Source organism: Sinocyclocheilus rhinocerous, unplaced genomic scaffold (genome assembly GCF_001515625.1).
Source record: "Sinocyclocheilus rhinocerous isolate Xijiao unplaced genomic scaffold, SAMN03320098_v1.1 scaffold19, whole genome shotgun sequence".
Taxonomy (NCBI): domain Eukaryota; kingdom Metazoa; phylum Chordata; class Actinopteri; order Cypriniformes; family Cyprinidae; genus Sinocyclocheilus; species Sinocyclocheilus rhinocerous.
The window spans coordinates 735,974-753,574 of record NW_015638975.1 but is presented as its reverse complement, the minus strand read 5'-3'; the positions used below and the strand labels follow the sequence as shown (position 1 = coordinate 753,574).

At 38.0% G+C, this 17,601-nt stretch overlaps 3 protein-coding genes across 8 annotated transcripts in view; 1 reads left to right on the top strand and 2 right to left on the bottom strand.

The window, feature by feature from the left end:
* The window catches only part of LOC107750495 (E3 ubiquitin-protein ligase Arkadia-like), a 49,795-nt gene extending 45,198 nt beyond the window's left edge, over positions 1-4,597 (bottom strand). For all 4 annotated transcript variants that reach the window (XM_016565885.1, XM_016565887.1, XM_016565886.1 and 1 more), the window contains exon 1: positions 4,154-4,597. The gene's annotated coding sequence lies outside the window, so the exon portion shown is untranslated. The remainder of the gene's footprint in view (positions 1-4,153) is intronic.
* Positions 4,598-5,761: 1,164 nt separating this feature from the next.
* On the top strand, positions 5,762-9,879 carry LOC107750496 (G2/mitotic-specific cyclin-B2-like). Its single transcript, XM_016565890.1, has 8 exons — positions 5,762-5,913; positions 6,077-6,196; positions 6,287-6,553; positions 6,633-6,791; positions 8,721-8,957; positions 9,069-9,209; positions 9,299-9,409; positions 9,484-9,879. Exons 1-8 carry the CDS (start codon positions 5,896-5,898, stop codon positions 9,592-9,594), a joined length of 1,164 nt encoding a protein of 387 aa, XP_016421376.1. The 5' UTR covers positions 5,762-5,895; the 3' UTR covers positions 9,595-9,879.
* A 2,641-nt stretch (positions 9,880-12,520) lies between these two features.
* Positions 12,521-17,601, bottom strand: part of LOC107750494 (unconventional myosin-Ie-like) — a 42,616-nt gene continuing 37,535 nt past the window's right edge. Inside the window, exons 21-29 of one of the 3 annotated variants that reach the window (XM_016565882.1) lie at positions 16,828-16,997; positions 16,515-16,660; positions 15,698-15,844; positions 14,918-15,075; positions 14,745-14,834; positions 14,451-14,664; positions 14,227-14,259; positions 12,986-13,155; positions 12,521-12,662 (exon numbers count right to left, since the gene is read on the bottom strand). In XM_016565882.1, coding sequence (XP_016421368.1) covers positions 12,586-12,662; positions 12,986-13,155; positions 14,227-14,259; positions 14,451-14,664; positions 14,745-14,834; positions 14,918-15,075; positions 15,698-15,844; positions 16,515-16,660; positions 16,828-16,997 — 1,205 coding nt within the window. In that variant the 3' untranslated portion in view covers positions 12,521-12,585. The remainder of the gene's footprint in view (positions 12,663-12,985; positions 13,156-14,226; positions 14,260-14,450; positions 14,665-14,744; positions 14,835-14,917; positions 15,076-15,697; positions 15,845-16,514; positions 16,661-16,827; positions 16,998-17,601) is intronic. The other 2 variants (XM_016565883.1, XM_016565884.1) reach the window with 2 other exon arrangements.

Below are 17,601 nucleotides of genomic sequence, written 5' to 3'. Positions count from 1 at the left end.
GATAGATAGATAGATAGATAGATAGAATGATAGATAGAATGATAGAACGATAGATAGACCCAGAAATGTGGCTCTATATACAGTGCTCAGCGTAAATGAGTACACCCCCTTTGAAAAGTAACATTTTAAACAATATCTCAATGAACACAAAAACAATTTCCAAAATGTTGACAAGACTAAGTTTTATATAACATCTGTTTAACTTATAACATGAAAGTAAGGTTAATAATATAACTAGGAGAACAAAATTTTCAGTTTTACTCAGGTTAGGGTGATGCAAAAATGAGTACACCCTACTGAAAGTCTCTGGAGCAAAGCTAAATTTTAGACTACAAATGTCTAATTTAACAAGAATTCAACCACAGGTGAGTCTAATTATTCATTACACAGGTGTCCAGCAGACAGTTAACTATAGCAGACTATAAAAGGGTGTTACTTAAAGAAAACCCCTTCCCATTTCATGCTGTCAGCAATGGCACCACATGGAAGAGAAATGTCACAAGACCTGAGAAAGAAAATAATTTCTTTACACAAGAAAGGTGAAGGCTACAAGAAGATCAGCAAAGCTTTACTTATCAGTCAGAATACTGTAGCAAAAGTGGTACAAAAATTAAAAAAAGATGGAACTGCAACCATCTCACAGAGAAGACCAGGTCGTCCACGGAAGTTAACACCTTGACAGGAGCGTCTTCTGATGAGAAGGGTTGAAGAAAATCGGCATGCAAGTTCACTGCAGTTATCTAAAGAAGTAGAAAGCCAAACTGGGGTGACTATTTCCCGTGACACAATATGGCATACACTGCAGAGGAATGGCATGCATGCCATTTCATTGATGGCATCATGAATTCACAGATGTACTGCTCTATACTGAAAGAGAAGATGCTACCATCACTCCGTGCCCTTGGTCGTCATGCACTTTTCCAACATGACAATGATCCTAAACACATCTAAGGCCACTGTTGGATTTCTGAAGAAGAACAGGGTGAAAGTGATTCAGTGACCAAGTATGTCTCCTGATCTGAACCCAATCGAACACCTATGGGGAATTTTGAAGAGACAAGTTGAGCATCACACTCCATCCAGCATCCAGTCTCTAAAAGAGGTCATTCTTGAAGAATGGAAAAAGATAGATGTTGCAAAATGTCACCAACTTGTTCATTCCATGCCTAGAAGACTTAGTGCTGTCATTAAAAATCATGGAGGCCATACAAAGTGTAAAACTGAAAAATGTGTAATCTAAGTTATATTATTAACCTTACTTTCATGTTACAAGTTAAACAGATGTTATATTAAACTTAGTCTTGTCAACATTTTGGAAATTGTTTTTGTGTTCATTGAGATATTGTTTAAAATGTTACTTTTCAAAGGTACTCATTTACACTGAGCACTGTAAGCTAAAAATACAACACCTGTCCTGAAAATCTGTTTAAATCACTGAAAGCACTGTAGGCCAACACTGGGTGCAATCACTGTATAGAAAATAAATATACAAGTAATATAAACTAGAAACTGTTGCTGCATCAGAGAGGTAAAAACCAAACAAAGACTTCATAAGAATAAGAACTGTACAAAATGTTTTCCTTCAAAGTAAACAAAGTCAGGTTCCCAGTAACTGCAGTCTAAATGTTCCTTGTAACTATGGTAATACTGTTATTCTATCAAGACCACTAACTTTTATTATGACCCAGTATATTGAGCAATATCCAGTTTCACAAAAGCAAACCAAAAGAAACCCTCTCACAACCTTTTAGTATAATCTCAAAAAACTGCATCTATAATGCTATGAATTTACAAAAATGGGGAACATTTTGAGAAGCTTTTTTATACAGACAGAAGCTACAAAAAAAAACAGGGTTTTAAAATGTACCCCTGCTGTTAAAATCACCATTAATGCAAGACTCAGATAAAACAAGATGAGGAACTCAAGCAACACATGAAAACTGTGTGACTGGGTCTCCTTTGCATGACTAGAATTATTTATTCAGTCTTTTTTTAAGTAACAAAGTATGTGATTCTTCATGCTATTTCATAGCACCATTCTCACCGTTCACTCCATCAAGAAATAAGAGCTCAAACTGTTTATCAACATCCCTGAGCTAGACTGCTCTCCCAGGCTCCTCTCAGGCTGATCCTGTCAACCTGTGATGTGCCACTGTGCCTCGCAACAAAGTGCACCACAGCACTTCCATATGAGGCGGCCCCAGAGGGGCCCATTGCGGCAGTGCCTCTTGACGCCAAGGTGGATACAGATTTCAGAAGATAGGGGATTATGGGGGACTGTTTTAATTCCTTCCCCAAGGATTGCTGTGTATATCTATGTTGAGCAGCTCTGCCATCAGCAATAGCAGGACACAGCCAGAACGTGGGAGAATAACTGTAAACATCACTTCAAATTCACCACACAAATTACAGTTCATGAAATATCTGTGTGTTTTCAAAAAATGGCAACAATAATCCAAGTTACATCTAAGAGGCCCAAAAGGTTTTTTTTTTTGCATTTATTTACGGTAGACTCTCATTTCATATCATGGAAAAGGATCACAACTGTGCACTCTGAGATTTTTTTCCATATTTATTTTTAAATTTCTTTACATTTTCTTTATTTATAAATTTTATCAAACTTCAGCTGAATCAATTATTTGAATACAATTCTAATCAAATCTAATGAACAGTTGCTACCGGAAACTCGAAAACAACACACAAAACATCCCAATATCACATAAGTACTCCTCAAGAATACATCTTAAATCATCCGATATTACATTATACAGTTCTCAATGTCTATGCAGTCTAATGTTACAGTAGACTGATGCAATTGCAATTGTTTTCCAGTGGTGATTTTATTTATTGTTTTTAGCTAAATAGGCTATTCAGTCACAAATATAAATCTGAATACAATAATCTGCAGTGTTACATTGCCATAAAAATAGATACTGTTATAGAACATAATTAATATATATTTATAATGAAAAAAATCCTTGACAACAACACACATAAACAGACGATTTGTGGTTCATTTCTGACTAAAATATGAAGCCAGTGTAATCTTACTGACCAAAACAATTGTAAATATTCAGCTTCACATATTTCCACAGGGGAAGTAAAACCAGCTGTTTTATTCCATGCTGAATTTCCCATTAACAGCCCTACATCATTAATTTCAACTAGCTATTCTACAATTTTATAGAAATAACTAAAACATATCATCCAAACTACTGTGACAGACAGTCTTTCCCCCAATGTTACTGAAGACCATGAGTAAATATACAGAGATCAAGCACAGATATCAATACATTACCAAGCCTAAAATCACAGTAATTCCTTCACCAGGCATGACGTCTTATGTTGGAGAGCTGAAACACTTATTATTAATACAATACATACAAAATAATCCTTTATAGAGGCAGATGACATTATCTTTTAATGAGCCGTTGAGACAAATGGCATAGCATTTTCATATCTGGATGAAATATGAAGACAACTGCCACTGGGAGCAAAATTAGTAACACTGCCTCTTATTAGTATGGGTTTATTTTTCCAAACAGGTGATGGAAATTCACAGTGAAAGAGAAGATGGTGACATTAATAATCCAGTCTCTTTTATTTCAGATATCGCCGATTTATGCGAGTCAGCACCACATATGTCATACTCCCAGAGGGGGCACATTAAAAATGTTATTGGAAATGCAAAGGCTGGAATCTGATCCAGCTGGCTGTTCAAGAAACCAAGGGCTGCTGACCAATTCCCTCTCAAAATGGCCAAACGAAACCAGCTTTTCCATTTCCATTCAAATAACAACATCTGGTTCGATAACAATCCCATAAATCACAACACAAAGACTACGAGGGATTGATAAACAATAGAAAAGGAAAAGCACCGATGGCATGTTGTGATGTTGTCGTTTTCACTTTCTTCAACACATCAGCTGACAGCGCTAGAGATTACAAAACACATCTAAAATACATTTAAGCGATGGTGACAGCTGATGTTATGTATCAGTAAGTTAGCCCACTGGGCCTGGATGTGCTAGGACAAACACACCCTCTCTACTGAAACTGCTAGCAGCTGGCTATTAGCCTCTCCAGTTAGTCAAACAATAGCTTCAACCAACTGAAATTTAGCGTTAAAACAACCACAAAGAGCGTCTCTTACCTCTATACACGTCAGGAAACTATCCCTCTTGGACTTAACCCCCTTTCCAGGGTACAATGTTCGTCGACAGAAGTAAAAAAAAAATATATATATATATAAAGTATTGGGGAAGCGAGTGAACGTCAGCGGAGACTTATGTGAAACTGACAGTCACACAAACCCGAGAGGGAGGGAGAGAGCAGAGAAGAGAGGCCCAGCGCTTTAGCCTCCCCGCTAACTGACGGATATTTCGACGATTCCGCTTTAAATATGAGGATACGCGCGCGAGTTACAATATCACAAGTTAAACGTCACGGCGAGCTAAACGTACGGAGAGGACATTTTATTTAACGGTCATATGTGGCCAGATTTCCTCCCCGTTTGCCCTCAAGTGCGAGTTCCCGTTCCTGCCGATCCGAGACGTCCATTAGAGCGCTGCTGTGTGTGTGTGTGTGTGTGAGAGTGAGTGTGAGAACAGCGCCGCTGCTGCGCGCGAGCGAGGAAGTGTTTCGACATTTTACGACATTCTCGCTTCCTTGACGACTCTCGAGGAGCATAACATTAACTAAAGGCTTGATGAGATTTGGATCGTGAATAATCCATGAATGACCATAATCGCTGAACACTGACTCTTTTGAATCTATATACATTTTAGTGCGGTTTGTGAGTCTTGACTGGTGTGAGTTACTGTGTTGTGGTAGTTGGTCGCCTCATGCTCTCTAGTGGCAGAATGTGGCAGCGCTCGTGTAACTCTTACTGTACACAACTACATAAACTGAATGTGCTTGTTTGTATTTATGGGTTTGTCGTTATTTAAATATAAGAAAACATTTAATTTTCTTACAAATAACACTACACATAATTACCCTTTCTGTTAAAAGCAATGTTATAGGTAGGCGTGGCTGACTCTTAACTTTTATAAAGAATATCTGTTTGGATTTGAGACTTTAGTCTTTGCAACTTTACAGATCTTCTTTATGCACCAAGAGTTTGTAACACTCCAAAGAGAAAGGAAAAATTAAAATTGCATCATATTACCCCTTTAATAGTGTTTTTGGTCCGGTGATGGGGTACCGGTTTTTATTTATTTTTAAGTTGATGACACCATTAAACCCTGGGGATCGTTTGTATATGATTTTTCTCCAAAATTTAGTATTAACTATTACTATTCTGTATTTCAGTGTTTTCAATCTTTTGAATCCGCTCACCAAAGATTATTTCACTGTCCAGTTCTGCAAGTTACGCCAGTAGGTGGCGTCAAGTGAATATGCAGTATTTGTGTGTTCTGAACGGTTTTATTATATACTTTATTCAGTAGCAAACAATAGTTTCATATTCAAATTGTTTAGTTTTAAAAATGTGTTCAGCCTTTACAAAGCAAAAGTATTTTACCAACAGAGACTATTATCAACACAATAATACCTATATGACTGTTCAATTAATAATTATTAAGGAATCAGTCAAACAACCTGTAAATAAGTTCTTTGTCGTGTTTTACAGAGCTGCACGTGAAACCGGAGATGAAGGATGATTGATAAGCGTCCCTTCAGTTTTCAACCAATCGAAGTCGAGTATTCCCTGAGGCAGTGGCCAATCAGAGAGAGCGGAGCGGTATTTGAATCACCAGCAGGCCTTTGTACTGTACGGAATGTTTTGAGTTGACTTGGACGAGAAACTCGAAGCGAAGCTAAACGGTCCCTTTTTTTTTTTTAAAAATCATTTTTATTTAAGCACGAGCGATATCTGCGATAAGCGTATTCGCCATGGATATTCACGCTTTGGTGAGTATTTGATGCAGAAACTTGCTCTTGATTTATCTGATGAGAGAGTTGGTGTGTGTAGCGTCGAAACAACGCCACATTCGCTGGCTTACGTTGCTAAAAACGGTGTTGAAATGGCTTTTAGGTAAATTCCTTTCGTTTGAAATGTATTTTTCTCGTACAGCGCAATGCAAACAACCCTGTTTTTATCGGTGGCAAAGGCGGCGGGCCTGTGAACGGTGCAGCGAGGAGGCCCGTGTTTGGCGAACTGTCCAACTTGACCCACAAACCAGTTCAGACCAAGGTGCGTGTCTTTATGTAACGTCACCACCATGCAACGTGTTCATTTGAACTACATGTTGCTTCACTTTCCTCTTTCCTCTCTCGTTTTCAGAAGGTCCAACCTGTGGTACCTGTAAAAGGAACCGCCCAGCCAGCTGGTGTGCAGGCCAAACGTGCCCAGGTGCAGCACGAGATGCCCCAGCCAGCCCCAGCGCTGCCCCCTGCTCAAGCTGACGTGAGCATGAAGGAAGAGGAACTGTGCCAAGCCTTTTCCAACACTCTCTTTCCAGTCGAAGACATCGATGAAGGGGATGCTGACATGCCTCAGCTGTGTCCTGAATATGTGAAGGACATCTATGCGTATCTGCGAAGCCTTGAGGTACCTGACACTTTTAAAAATTTAACCTTTTTATTTAACCTTCATGCTTCCTACAGCTGCTGTGCTTTTTTTGTTCCAGAGTCAGCAGTCGGTTCGTCCCCGTTATATGCGTGGCTACGATATCAATGGAAGGATGCGCGCTCTCCTGGTTGACTGGCTGATTCAGGTGCACTCAAGATTTCAGCTCCTGCAGGAAACCTTGTACATGACCGTAGCCGTCCTTGATCGCTTTCTCCAGGTACAAGTTATTACATAAGCAGTAGAGCTTTAGATAAAACAAACTAACACTGGGAAAAATCTGTTCAAATATTTCAGCTTCAATATTTACTGATACGCTATTAAAATCAAGTAGTATCTGTTAGTATTTAATGGACCCGTGTGATTATGAACTTAAAACGAATGTTTAAAAGCTTTATCAAGTACTAATAACAAATGTTTTGCACATTGCTGGTTAGTGCATTAACAATCTGTAACTAATGGGACCTTTTTTGTAAAGTTGCTAGTTTTCTTAATGCATTTGACTGGGCTCCTAAGCTGTATGTAAAATGCTATATGGGTGAGGTATTGATATAATAATCTTTGTATGATTTCATCACTATTTTCCCATTATTTTGAAAGTAGCATTTTCAAATGTTATCTGTGTCTACAATGAGTTTAAAATCTATGCAGTCAATGTAAACCTATCAAACAATCCTTTTTTTTAGCATTGTGGTTTTAATAAAATGCTGCTTTTCAATTTGTTTGGTGTTAAAGTCCCCCTGTAGTGAATTATTATTTAGACAAACCATGTGTAAATCCATTAATCAACACCATTGCTGAGTATTTTCTTAAAACTGTAGTTTCCCAATGGCAGTCCCAGTAACGTGGATTTGAAACTGCCCTTGGTTTGCTACGTCACAAAATTCAATTACCAATCACGTCAAGGGATGGATTCCTGTGATTAGCATATCCCTCTCCATTTATACAAACACTGTGCATAGAGTTCGCATGCTAAATATACCAATTACCAGCACAAAACCTAAAATAAAGCAAAAACCCATGAAGCTGTGGTTTAACGTGACTTTAGAACTGCTAACTTGAATAACCCGTGGCAACCGTGTAAAAGTAGCCCGGAGTCAGACCCACCTCTCCCGCGTCGGCGTCTGCACTTCACGTTTCGTGAATTAAGAATCACAAACTTTGCTGCATTCGAGTCTTCAAGGCATTGAGGACACAAAGTAATTTTAATGACTGTTGCAGTATCCACTGTAGTTGTCCGCTAGTAAAACAGTTTTATCAGTCATTATCCGTGGATCAGGTGGCCCTGGCTGGTGTGACTGAGTGGAGGTGGGGCTAATTTGCGTATTCATTGATCCGTGTATAGTAAATGAGGCAAGGGTGTAGAGTTACATTCAAGCTATTTTAAAGCCTAAATTATTTTTAAAAAAATTACAAGAGAAAAATTTATGTAATTAATGATCAAAGATTAGTTTTAAGGGATACAATTAGACTACGGGGGACTTTAATTTGTATGAGGTACAGTACCAAGCTACTACGGTGGCCGAGAAGTGCAAAGCAAATCACAATTCTGAAACCAAAATAACAATTCAGAAAGCACAACAATTCAGAAAACATTATAAAAAAGTCAGAAAACACAACGACGCCACCTTATTGGTACAATAAAGCCCTCCCTACACCTACCCTACCCAATACTTTTTATTTTCAACTTTTTGATTATTTCCTTAATTTTTATTGAAAATAAATGCCTTTACGATGTGATCGAGATTTGAAAAGGGAGAAAAAAAAAAGTTCGGCAAAAGACGTAATACATTTAAACTGAGCTACTTTAATAACATCTCCGAACTTTCTACCACGACTATGCTGTTCTTCCCTGTATACGTTGATTGCCAGAGGTCTCGTCCAGTCAGCGGTGAGTAATCCCAAACCAATGGCGCTGTCAAACTATACCTACCTCTTCCGATTTGTCGTGTTTTCTGAATTGTTTTGTTTTTTAGATTTGCATTTGTAATTTGTTGTTGTTTCCAGAATTGTGATTTGCTCTGCACTTCTCGGCCACCGTAAACTACAGTGTAAAAGCAGTTTTGTCAACAGTATACATGGTCTTAATTTCTAGGTTTCTTTAAATGGAAAAGGCTTTTATTTTTTTATTTTTTTATTTTTTTTTCAGGTCCAGCCTGTGACCCGTAAGAAGCTTCAGCTAGTGGGTGTTACCGCAATGCTGATTGCTTGTAAATACGAGGAGATGTATGTGCCGATGGTTGGGGACTTTGCCTACATTGCTGACGATGCCTTCACAAAAGCTCAGATCCGAGAGATGGAGATGCTGGTTCTCAGTGAGCTGAACTTTGAGCTCGGACGTCCTCTGCCCCTGCACTTTCTGCGGAGGGCTTCAAAGGCTGGGAATGTAGGTTCAGGTTTTATGATCCCTGATGTGGTTTGGCAGATTTGTTAAAGCTTCAGATGTTGAGTCATCCTTGCCTTTTTTTTATTTTTTTTAACTACATCTGCTCTTTAGGCTGATGCTGAGAAGCATACACTTGCGAAATATTTCCTTGAACTGACACTAATTGACTATGACATGGTCCACTTTAACCCTTCGGAGACTGCAGCTGCTGCTCTGTGCCTTTCTCAGCTTGTACTTGATGGCCAAAAATGGGTAATTGTCTTAATGTTCAGAATTTTCTATATCTGACCCCCCCCCCGCTTCAATTTAATTTATCCATCTTTTAATTCCTCCTGTTCCAGTCACCAACCCAGCAGCACTACTCTTCCTATGATGAGGCCCACCTGAAGCCTATCATGCAGCATATTGCCAAAAATGTGGTTATGGTCAATGAAGGGCTTTCAAAGCATGTGGTAAGCAGTTTATTGCACTTGTGCATGGGGATTTTGGTTCTACTGAATGCTCTGCTGATGTCCATCTTTTGCAGACTGTGAAAAAGAAATACTCCAGCAGTAGGCTCATGAAGATCAGCCTTCTTCCCCAGTTGAAGTCGTCACTTGTGAAGGATCTGGCTGCTCCTCTGCTGTCCAGCTCTTGAGGGCTTTTATGTGGGAATGGACACTGAAACCTGCACTTTATTTTGTCAGCCATTTTGGGAGATGGACTGCTGCTTTTTAAACTGATGTACATATTCTTGGATTCTGTATAAATAAACATTGTTTCTACTTTTTATGAAGATTACATTTTTAATCTGAGGGTTTAAGTTTGGGTTTTTTTGTAACCGTTTTTATGAACTTGCTGGAGCTGTATTTTTATTTTTTTTGCTTTACCTTAGTGGGCAAATTTAAGCTGGAATCAATTAAAATCCAAAGATTTAATACCATTTTCTGACTTGTGTTTTCATGTTGACAGTGATTTGTTAGGCTTGTCTTGTTGAACTTGACTGCTCTGACTTTGACTTCCTGGATTATATGCACACGCTCTTAAATATAAATAACTGCTTGTACTTAACTTTATACTTAAACTAAAGTCTCTTGACCTGCTGTCAATGATATTGCACCATTATCTTAATCCGTTTAATTTCCAAAGTGAAGAAGGGCAAGGTTTAAAGGCATTGGGTGTTAAGGATCCTCAAAGGTAAACGGTTTCGTTTCAAGAGAGCAACCATGCATTTGTGTTTTACTTTCTTCCTTTTATTCTTTATAATTCTCAGTTAATCACTTTATTATTCCATTTAATAATACGTATAGTAATTTATGCCATTTATATACTCATTTCATTGATTAGTCATAACTAGTTTCTGCTTGTGTTTTTTTTTTTTCTCCCGTTTAGGCTATTTGTCTTCATGAATAAGATTATTTCACAAGATTTTTGTGATGTATAACACTACTTGTTGGATTTGTGTTCATCAGACTGAGTCTGAGCATTGAAACATGCAAGATTATTCAATAAACTGCTCCTTTTATTACCATCACTTTGTTTCCTGCTCTTCACTGGCTGTGCTCAGTCAACTCCTTGGCTGATAGATGGTTAATGGCGCCTGGGGCTGGATTTTAATTATCTGGCATGGAGACATGATCTAACGGTCTCATTCACTAATAATTCGTAACTATTATAACTCATTCACAAAACATTAAAGGGATAGTTCACCCAAAAATGAAAATTCTGTCATTAAGTACTCACCCTCATGTCGTTCCAAACCTGTAAGACCTTTATTTATGTTCGTAACACAAATTAAGATATTTTTGATGGAGTCTGAGAGCTTTCCGACCCTCCGTAGACAGCAAGGTCCTACGACGGTCAAGGCACAGAAGCGTAGTAAGGACATTGCTAAAACAGTCATCAGTGGTTCATTCGTAATTTTATGAAGATATGAGAATACTTTTTGTGCAAAGAAAACAAAAATAACTTTATTCAACAATTCTTCTCTTCCGTTTTACTGTCCGCCGCCATTCACGAGAGTACCACAATGCAATTGTTGAATAAAGTCATTATTTTTGTAGCTTTCGTAGCTTCATAAAATTATAGTTGAACCACTGATGTCACATGGACTATTTTAATCATGTACTTACTACTTTTCTGGGCCTTGAACGTGGTAGTAACATTGCTGTCTATATAGAGTCAGAAAGCGCTCCGATTTTATCAGAAAAATGAAAGATGAATGAAGGTCTTACGGGTTTGGAACGACTTGAGGGTGAGTAATTAATAACAGAATTTTTTCTGTTCATTTTTGGGTCAACTATTCCTTTAAGAATAAAACTGCCATTTTCAATAATTTTCCATTACTAATATGTATGTTCAAAATACTTTTTCTTAATTAAAAGTCTTGAAAGGCATGTTCTTACAAGTCACCATAAATAACTTATTAATATAAGGATAACCTCCAACTTGTCTTAAGTACCCAAAATTAAGATGTTAATAAAGTAAATAACCCCCAAATAAAGTTCCAAATGGAAGTAACATATCTAATGATTAGTCTAATTCGCGTTAAATGTATCATAGGAAAATAAAATGAGGGTAAGATTTACAGCATAAAGTTTTAAATTTGTTGTATTAGACATGGCAACCTCATCAGTAGAATAGTATACAATCAGACACCAACTGTCACTTTATTCTTAAGAAAATATGGAAACTTGTTAACATTTTTTCAAGAATTGCACTTTTGAACATTTTTATGAATTCCTAAGAATTTATCTGGAGAACCTTCTTTTTAAGATGTTCATGGATCCAGTCTCCGATTCTTCACTGACTAGCACCTTAGTGAATGTTGGTGTGGATGAGCTGACCAGTACATGTGTATATTGTCATACTGATATAATATTTCGTAACTATACAGTAACAATGTGCTGATTGTGTGTCTTTAACGCATGGAAATACCACTGTAGTTTAAATTTAGACAATTTTACCCAACTGTTTGCATCTTTTGCACAATGATACATTCAGCATTGTTCTGAGATTATGAACTTCAAAAGCATACAAACCATGGTTTTCAAGAGCCGTAGTGCATTTTATACATTTGGGTTTCTGTTAATTACAAGGTGAAAGGCAATAACATGTAAAACGGTCCTTAGCAGCAAAACATTCCCCACTAAAACCATTGATTTGGACATGACTTCAAGAAATTGGAAAAAATAAAATGAAATAAAAATCATGAACAGCAGGTGACCCTAAAAGGCAAGCACCTTAATTTACATATAAAATTGATCCATTTCAAAAGCAAAATAAAAAGCGTTCCCACATAAAATGGCTACTTCATCTCTTCAAGTGAATTAAGGTCACCTTAAATATCAATGACAGATGAACAAACCACATCAGAAATAAACTGTAGAAAGTTATAATATAAATACAATAAATAGTTTGATCAGTGCTCACAGGGACAGTTCAGTATTCAGCGCCCTGGAGAAATGTTTCGTGTCCGACCGGCGTCTGCCCGCATGCCCTCAAGTGTCCGTGGCACCAGAACGCAGAGCTTTTGAGGAGTTTAACCACAGCCATGGCACCTCGCTCCTTCCTTCATTATCTCAGTCCTTCTGTGTCTAACAAGTCTGCTGAGGCTCAAGTCTGCGCCCCTCATTAAAGGCAGAAGAGGTTAGATCTTAGCCACGTAGTTGTTTGGGAAAAGGCCTTGTTTACCTCTCAGCCTCCCTGTCCACCATCCAGAGGCATCTAGACATAATGGACATATATCAAAATGAAATTATCATGGACAGATATCAAAAATACATTCTGCCACAATAAAAAAAACATTTACTGTATATTATGTAAAACAAGCATTTTGTACCCTCTCACCTTGCTTAATGATGTCAATAATGTCGTCTGCAGGCCTTGTTTACCTCTCAGCCTCCCTGTCCACCATCCAGAGGCATCTAGACATAATGGACATATATCAAAATGAAATTATCATGGACAGATATCAAAAATACATTCTGCCACAATAAAAAAAACATTTACTGTATATTATGTAAAACAAGCATTTTGTACCCTCTCACCTTCCTTAATGATGTCAATAATGTCGTCTGCGTTGAAACTGAGCTCATCTGTGTCTTGGGCGTCGTAGGCATAAAGAGCTTTACACTGAGGCACCTGGGGCTTCGGCTTGGGGGCTGGTTTGGGACGGCCACCTCCTGGAGTGGGCCTGTTTGTAGACTGTCTGTGGGCCCTTGGAAAAAAATCACAGAGGACATTAACTGATGGAGTTACACGTGACATTTCTAACACTGCAGCAACCACAGGAACATGCTTCTACAAGTGAAGGTAGTCAACTAGGCTGCTGTGAGAGGGTTAGCTGTCTGATTTTGTGGTGTTAGTTCATGTGTTCCCCACTAGGTGGCGACAGATTCACATTTATGATAGTGGCACTGTCAGTCTGAACTAGTCTTCATTTCCAAATAGACTTCATTCAGTTGATCCTCCACCTCACTTTTAAGCCCAGAATTGTTTTTTTTCCAGCTGTTGTGACGAAGGGCCATTTGTTAGCCCTTCAGCGTTCATGATGCGTCTGAGTCGACCAGCATCATGACTACAACAGAGAAAATGTTAGAAAATGCCCAACCCAAAGTCCTTAACCTTGTTGAAGCTCAAGGAAAAACCAGTCTCTCATGTATATTCACAATCTGAGGTCTATTCAGTAACATACACTACCATTCAAAAGTTTGATGTCAGTAATTATTTTACAATTCTTTTTAAATACTTTTATTCAGCAAGGACACATTAATTTGAGCACAAGTGACAGTAAATACTCGCATTGTTACACAGAAATTTTATCATGGTTTTCACAAAAAATATTAAGCTTCAAAATTATTTTCAATACTGATAATAATAATAATAATAAATGTTTCTAGAACACCAAATATCTGTCATGTGACACTGAAGAGTGGAGTAATGGCCATCACAGGAATAAATGACATTTTAAAATATTTTCAAAAAGAAAACGGTTATTGTAAACTGTAATAATATGTCACAATATGGCTGTTTTTATTTGATTTTTGATCAAATAAATGCAGCATTGGAAAGCGTATTCAAAATATCACCGCAGCAGCTAAACTTTTGAACAGTAGTGTAAAACAAACTTTAATCTATAAAATGTGATAAGGAAATGGAAAAACAAAACAAGACTGAGAGGATGCGATGGCGTCTTTGAAGTTGGGCATCTCTGGGGTTGATCTATCGCTATTCAAATGAACCACAACCACTGCCACCTAACAGAAACTACACACATGCTCAGACTCACATTCCTCCATTGTCAGACGGTTGTCGATTTCTGCTATGGTAAAGAGATACATGCATGTTACATTCAAATGCAGATCACTATTTTGTTTGCATGGATAAAGTCTGGTAGTTGAGCTCCAGCTATGCGTCTAGCAATCAGACAAATGTTTATCTTATCTTCAGTAAAACGTTTGTTGTTAGCTATATAATTTCAAGTATGTGTGTGTATACGCAGTATGCTCTCACCCTGCGGCCCCTTGGTCTGGTACTTTGAGGAAATCCAGGTTGGTTTGCTGGGGTGCCTGTCTGCTGCCTCTGTCCTTGAGCTGACTGACATTAGTAGGCAAGAAGGGATGGGCCGTGTTTCCAGATGTCGGCCTCTGATTGCTGTGATGTTGCGAGTTTCTCTGATTGGCCACGTGACTTGCATTCTTCAGCCCTCCGTTCTGGTGAGCAATTGCTGAGGAACATACAAGCTTAAGATCTTCTGAACAAATGCATATTGACTGAGATAATGAGAAGATTAGGAAAGTAATGTACCTGGAGGCCCGGGTGCGACTCGTGTTGGGGTGTGGTGGTGTGTCCTGGACATGTTAGGATGGCTTTGAGTGACGCCCTGCTTAGTAGGACCTGAATGATTGAATTTGGGTGTATGAGGTCTTGCATGGATGACGAATAGCACTGAATGACACACAACACGAGTGATCACTCACGTGAGTTTTTGGGCAAACCCGGTCCAATGCTGACCTGCAGCATTTTATTTGAGGGTCGCAGCACAGCTACGTCCCCTTGACCTTGGATGAACTGCACCTGTCTGGACCCTCCGGCATTCCAGGGTCCCCATCCTTCTTTCTTCAGTTTCATTTCCAGCCTGCAGGTCCAGTCACAGTCATTCATTAGTGCAGAGTGGCCACAAGAAGTATTTGGACACTTCAGCTATTTAGAAATGCTTGAATGTCATTGCATTAAATAATAAAATATACATTTTGTTTATTAAAATATTGATCATTGAAAAAATATAATAGTAAAGAAACAACTGAAACAAAACCAAATAATAATTTAGAAATGAAACATTTACACTACCACTCAAAAGTTTGGAGTCAGTAAGGCTGAATTAAATTGATTTAATTGAGTGACAGCAAAGGCATTTATAATGTAACAAAAGATTTCCATAAATGCTGTTCTTTTGAATTTTCCATTCATCAAAGAAATGTGAAAATTCAGCTCTGCCATCACAGGAATAAAAATAGAAAATGGTTCATTTAAATTGTACTATTTTTTATAAAATATTACTGTTTTGACTGCATTTTTAAATCAAATACAAACAGCCTTGGTAAACAAAAGAGACTTTTTTTCAAAAACAAAAAGGAATTTAGACACTTTGTCCAAATCTAAAAAAAAAAATCTTGTGTTTTAATCTTCTCACTTTTTCATTAAGAATAAAGTCATGGCTTTGCTATAACTGTAGCTACGTTAAATATATTTCAACCTACGTGGTGCTAAATTTGAGAGGTAGTTTTTTCTGTGTTCTCTCTTCGTATCGGCGTGCCAGCAAACTGATGAACTCGGTTTTGAATACACACTCCAGCAGGCTGTCATACTCCTCCTCGTGCAGGATCATGAAGTCATCCTGCATTGTGCTGTATGGGAGACAAATGTCTTTTCAAGATCTGAAATATGCACATTTGTTCAGTCACTCAACCTGAGACGGTCTTTTATTACAGGTTACACGTGTTGAGGTGCTTTTGGGGGTTTCCACAGACACAGCTTAAGTCCTTTCTAATGAGTTTTTTACAAGGTGTACTCTCCCTTCCCAGCAACACCTGGTTCACATTATTGACCACCCCCCACTCCAAAACGGGAATATAATGCAAGGTTGTGGGGGGCTGGTACCTCGTCCTTGGTCCTTATATGTTAGATCTGTAATCTAGGTTATGTTCCTTTGAGAGAGTTCTGGATGTTTGATCCTTTCCAGCGAACACTAAAAGAACTATAAATGTTTTAAGAGACCGAAGCTTTGTATATCGCAGACCTCGATTCAACATGTGTTAATAAGTAACACAGGGCAGATGCCGGCTCTAACAACCAGACTGGACCTTTGATGTCTCTACGCCTATAATTCTGCAGATGGTTATGCAAGGCATTTTGGGACTGCATACAGGCTCTGTTTTACATATGGGAGGGAAGTTGCAGCCCATTTGGCAGCCTCCTTGTGGCTCAATTTTTACAGTTCCTATTTAAATGATTGAAAATGTGTGCTGTTTCACCTCAAGTGCTAAATGAACTGACTGAGCTTGTGCGCTGACGTACCTTAGAGAAACAGCCATTATCTTCTCTACGTCAATTTTGCGCTTTAGGACTTCTTTCACCATCCCTTTCTCTGGCCCCTGCTTCACCTTTTCTCTTCCAATCAGGTAGACAGATTTAGGGGTGAGGATCAGGTCTCTCTTGATGCTCTGAACAGATAAAAACACAGTTTTAGACACTCATACATACCTATAAAGGTTGCATGTCATCTAGGCGAAATTTGACCTGCTTGCTAAGAAGTCAAAGACTGAATCTTGGTCACTGAGCCATAGAAGCTGTACTGGGCACAGCTGTGTGCTAATTTTGGTAACCTCACCTTAAACCGCCTGTCGAATTTGTTGACTTTGTCCGCAAAATCGATCTTCTCCCTTTTGCCCACAAATTGCCTGAGCTCGGGCCGATCATCCATACCTATGTAATCGCCCACAAAGTTCCTGTTCAAGCTGTGCCTTCTTCTCTCCTTCCTGTTCAGAAGCAGATCAGAGGCTGGAAGAGGATAAAATCAGTGTTCAGTGCTATTTTCAAAGCTTTAGTTCTTATGCCATGTACAAAAAATGAGACCTCAGAAGAGTATGCCTGAAAATAAATCCATGTGTGAGAAAACAAGAAAAATATTAAGTAAATGTCATTTGGAAATCGGATTTTTTGAGCATCCAATTTCCAATCAAGCTGCGATTTTGATACAAGAACTGTGAAAATAATTAATTGTAAGTGATATGTTATATAAAATAAAATGGGATGTTATATAAAATATAAAAGCTATACAATTAGCAGAATAAATCATTTTATTGCAAAATGTTTAAAAAAAATGTAATTTCTATCAAATTTCCAATCTGAGATGTGGTGGAAATTACATTGTTACAGGAAAAAAATATGGTTCTGGGAAATAAAAAGACAAGAATTCTGCTTGGTTTCATGTACACTTCTGTTCAAAAGTTTGGAGTTGGTAAGAATTGTTTCACATTTTAGAAAAATGTCTCACCAAGGCTGCATTTATTTAATCAAAAATACAGTAAAAACAGTAATATTGAGATATACAACTACAATTTAAAATAAATATTTTCTATTTTAACATTTTAAAATAAATAAA

Bases quoted from the DNA above. Each gene is read 5' to 3' on its own strand.
- LOC107750496 (XM_016565890.1), top strand. The intron at 6,197-6,286 runs GTGCGTGTCTTT...TCTCGTTTTCAG, and splicing joins ACAAACCAGTTCAGACCAAG to AAGGTCCAACCTGTGGTACC. The intron at 8,958-9,068 runs GTAGGTTCAGGT...TCTGCTCTTTAG, and splicing joins GGGCTTCAAAGGCTGGGAAT to GCTGATGCTGAGAAGCATAC.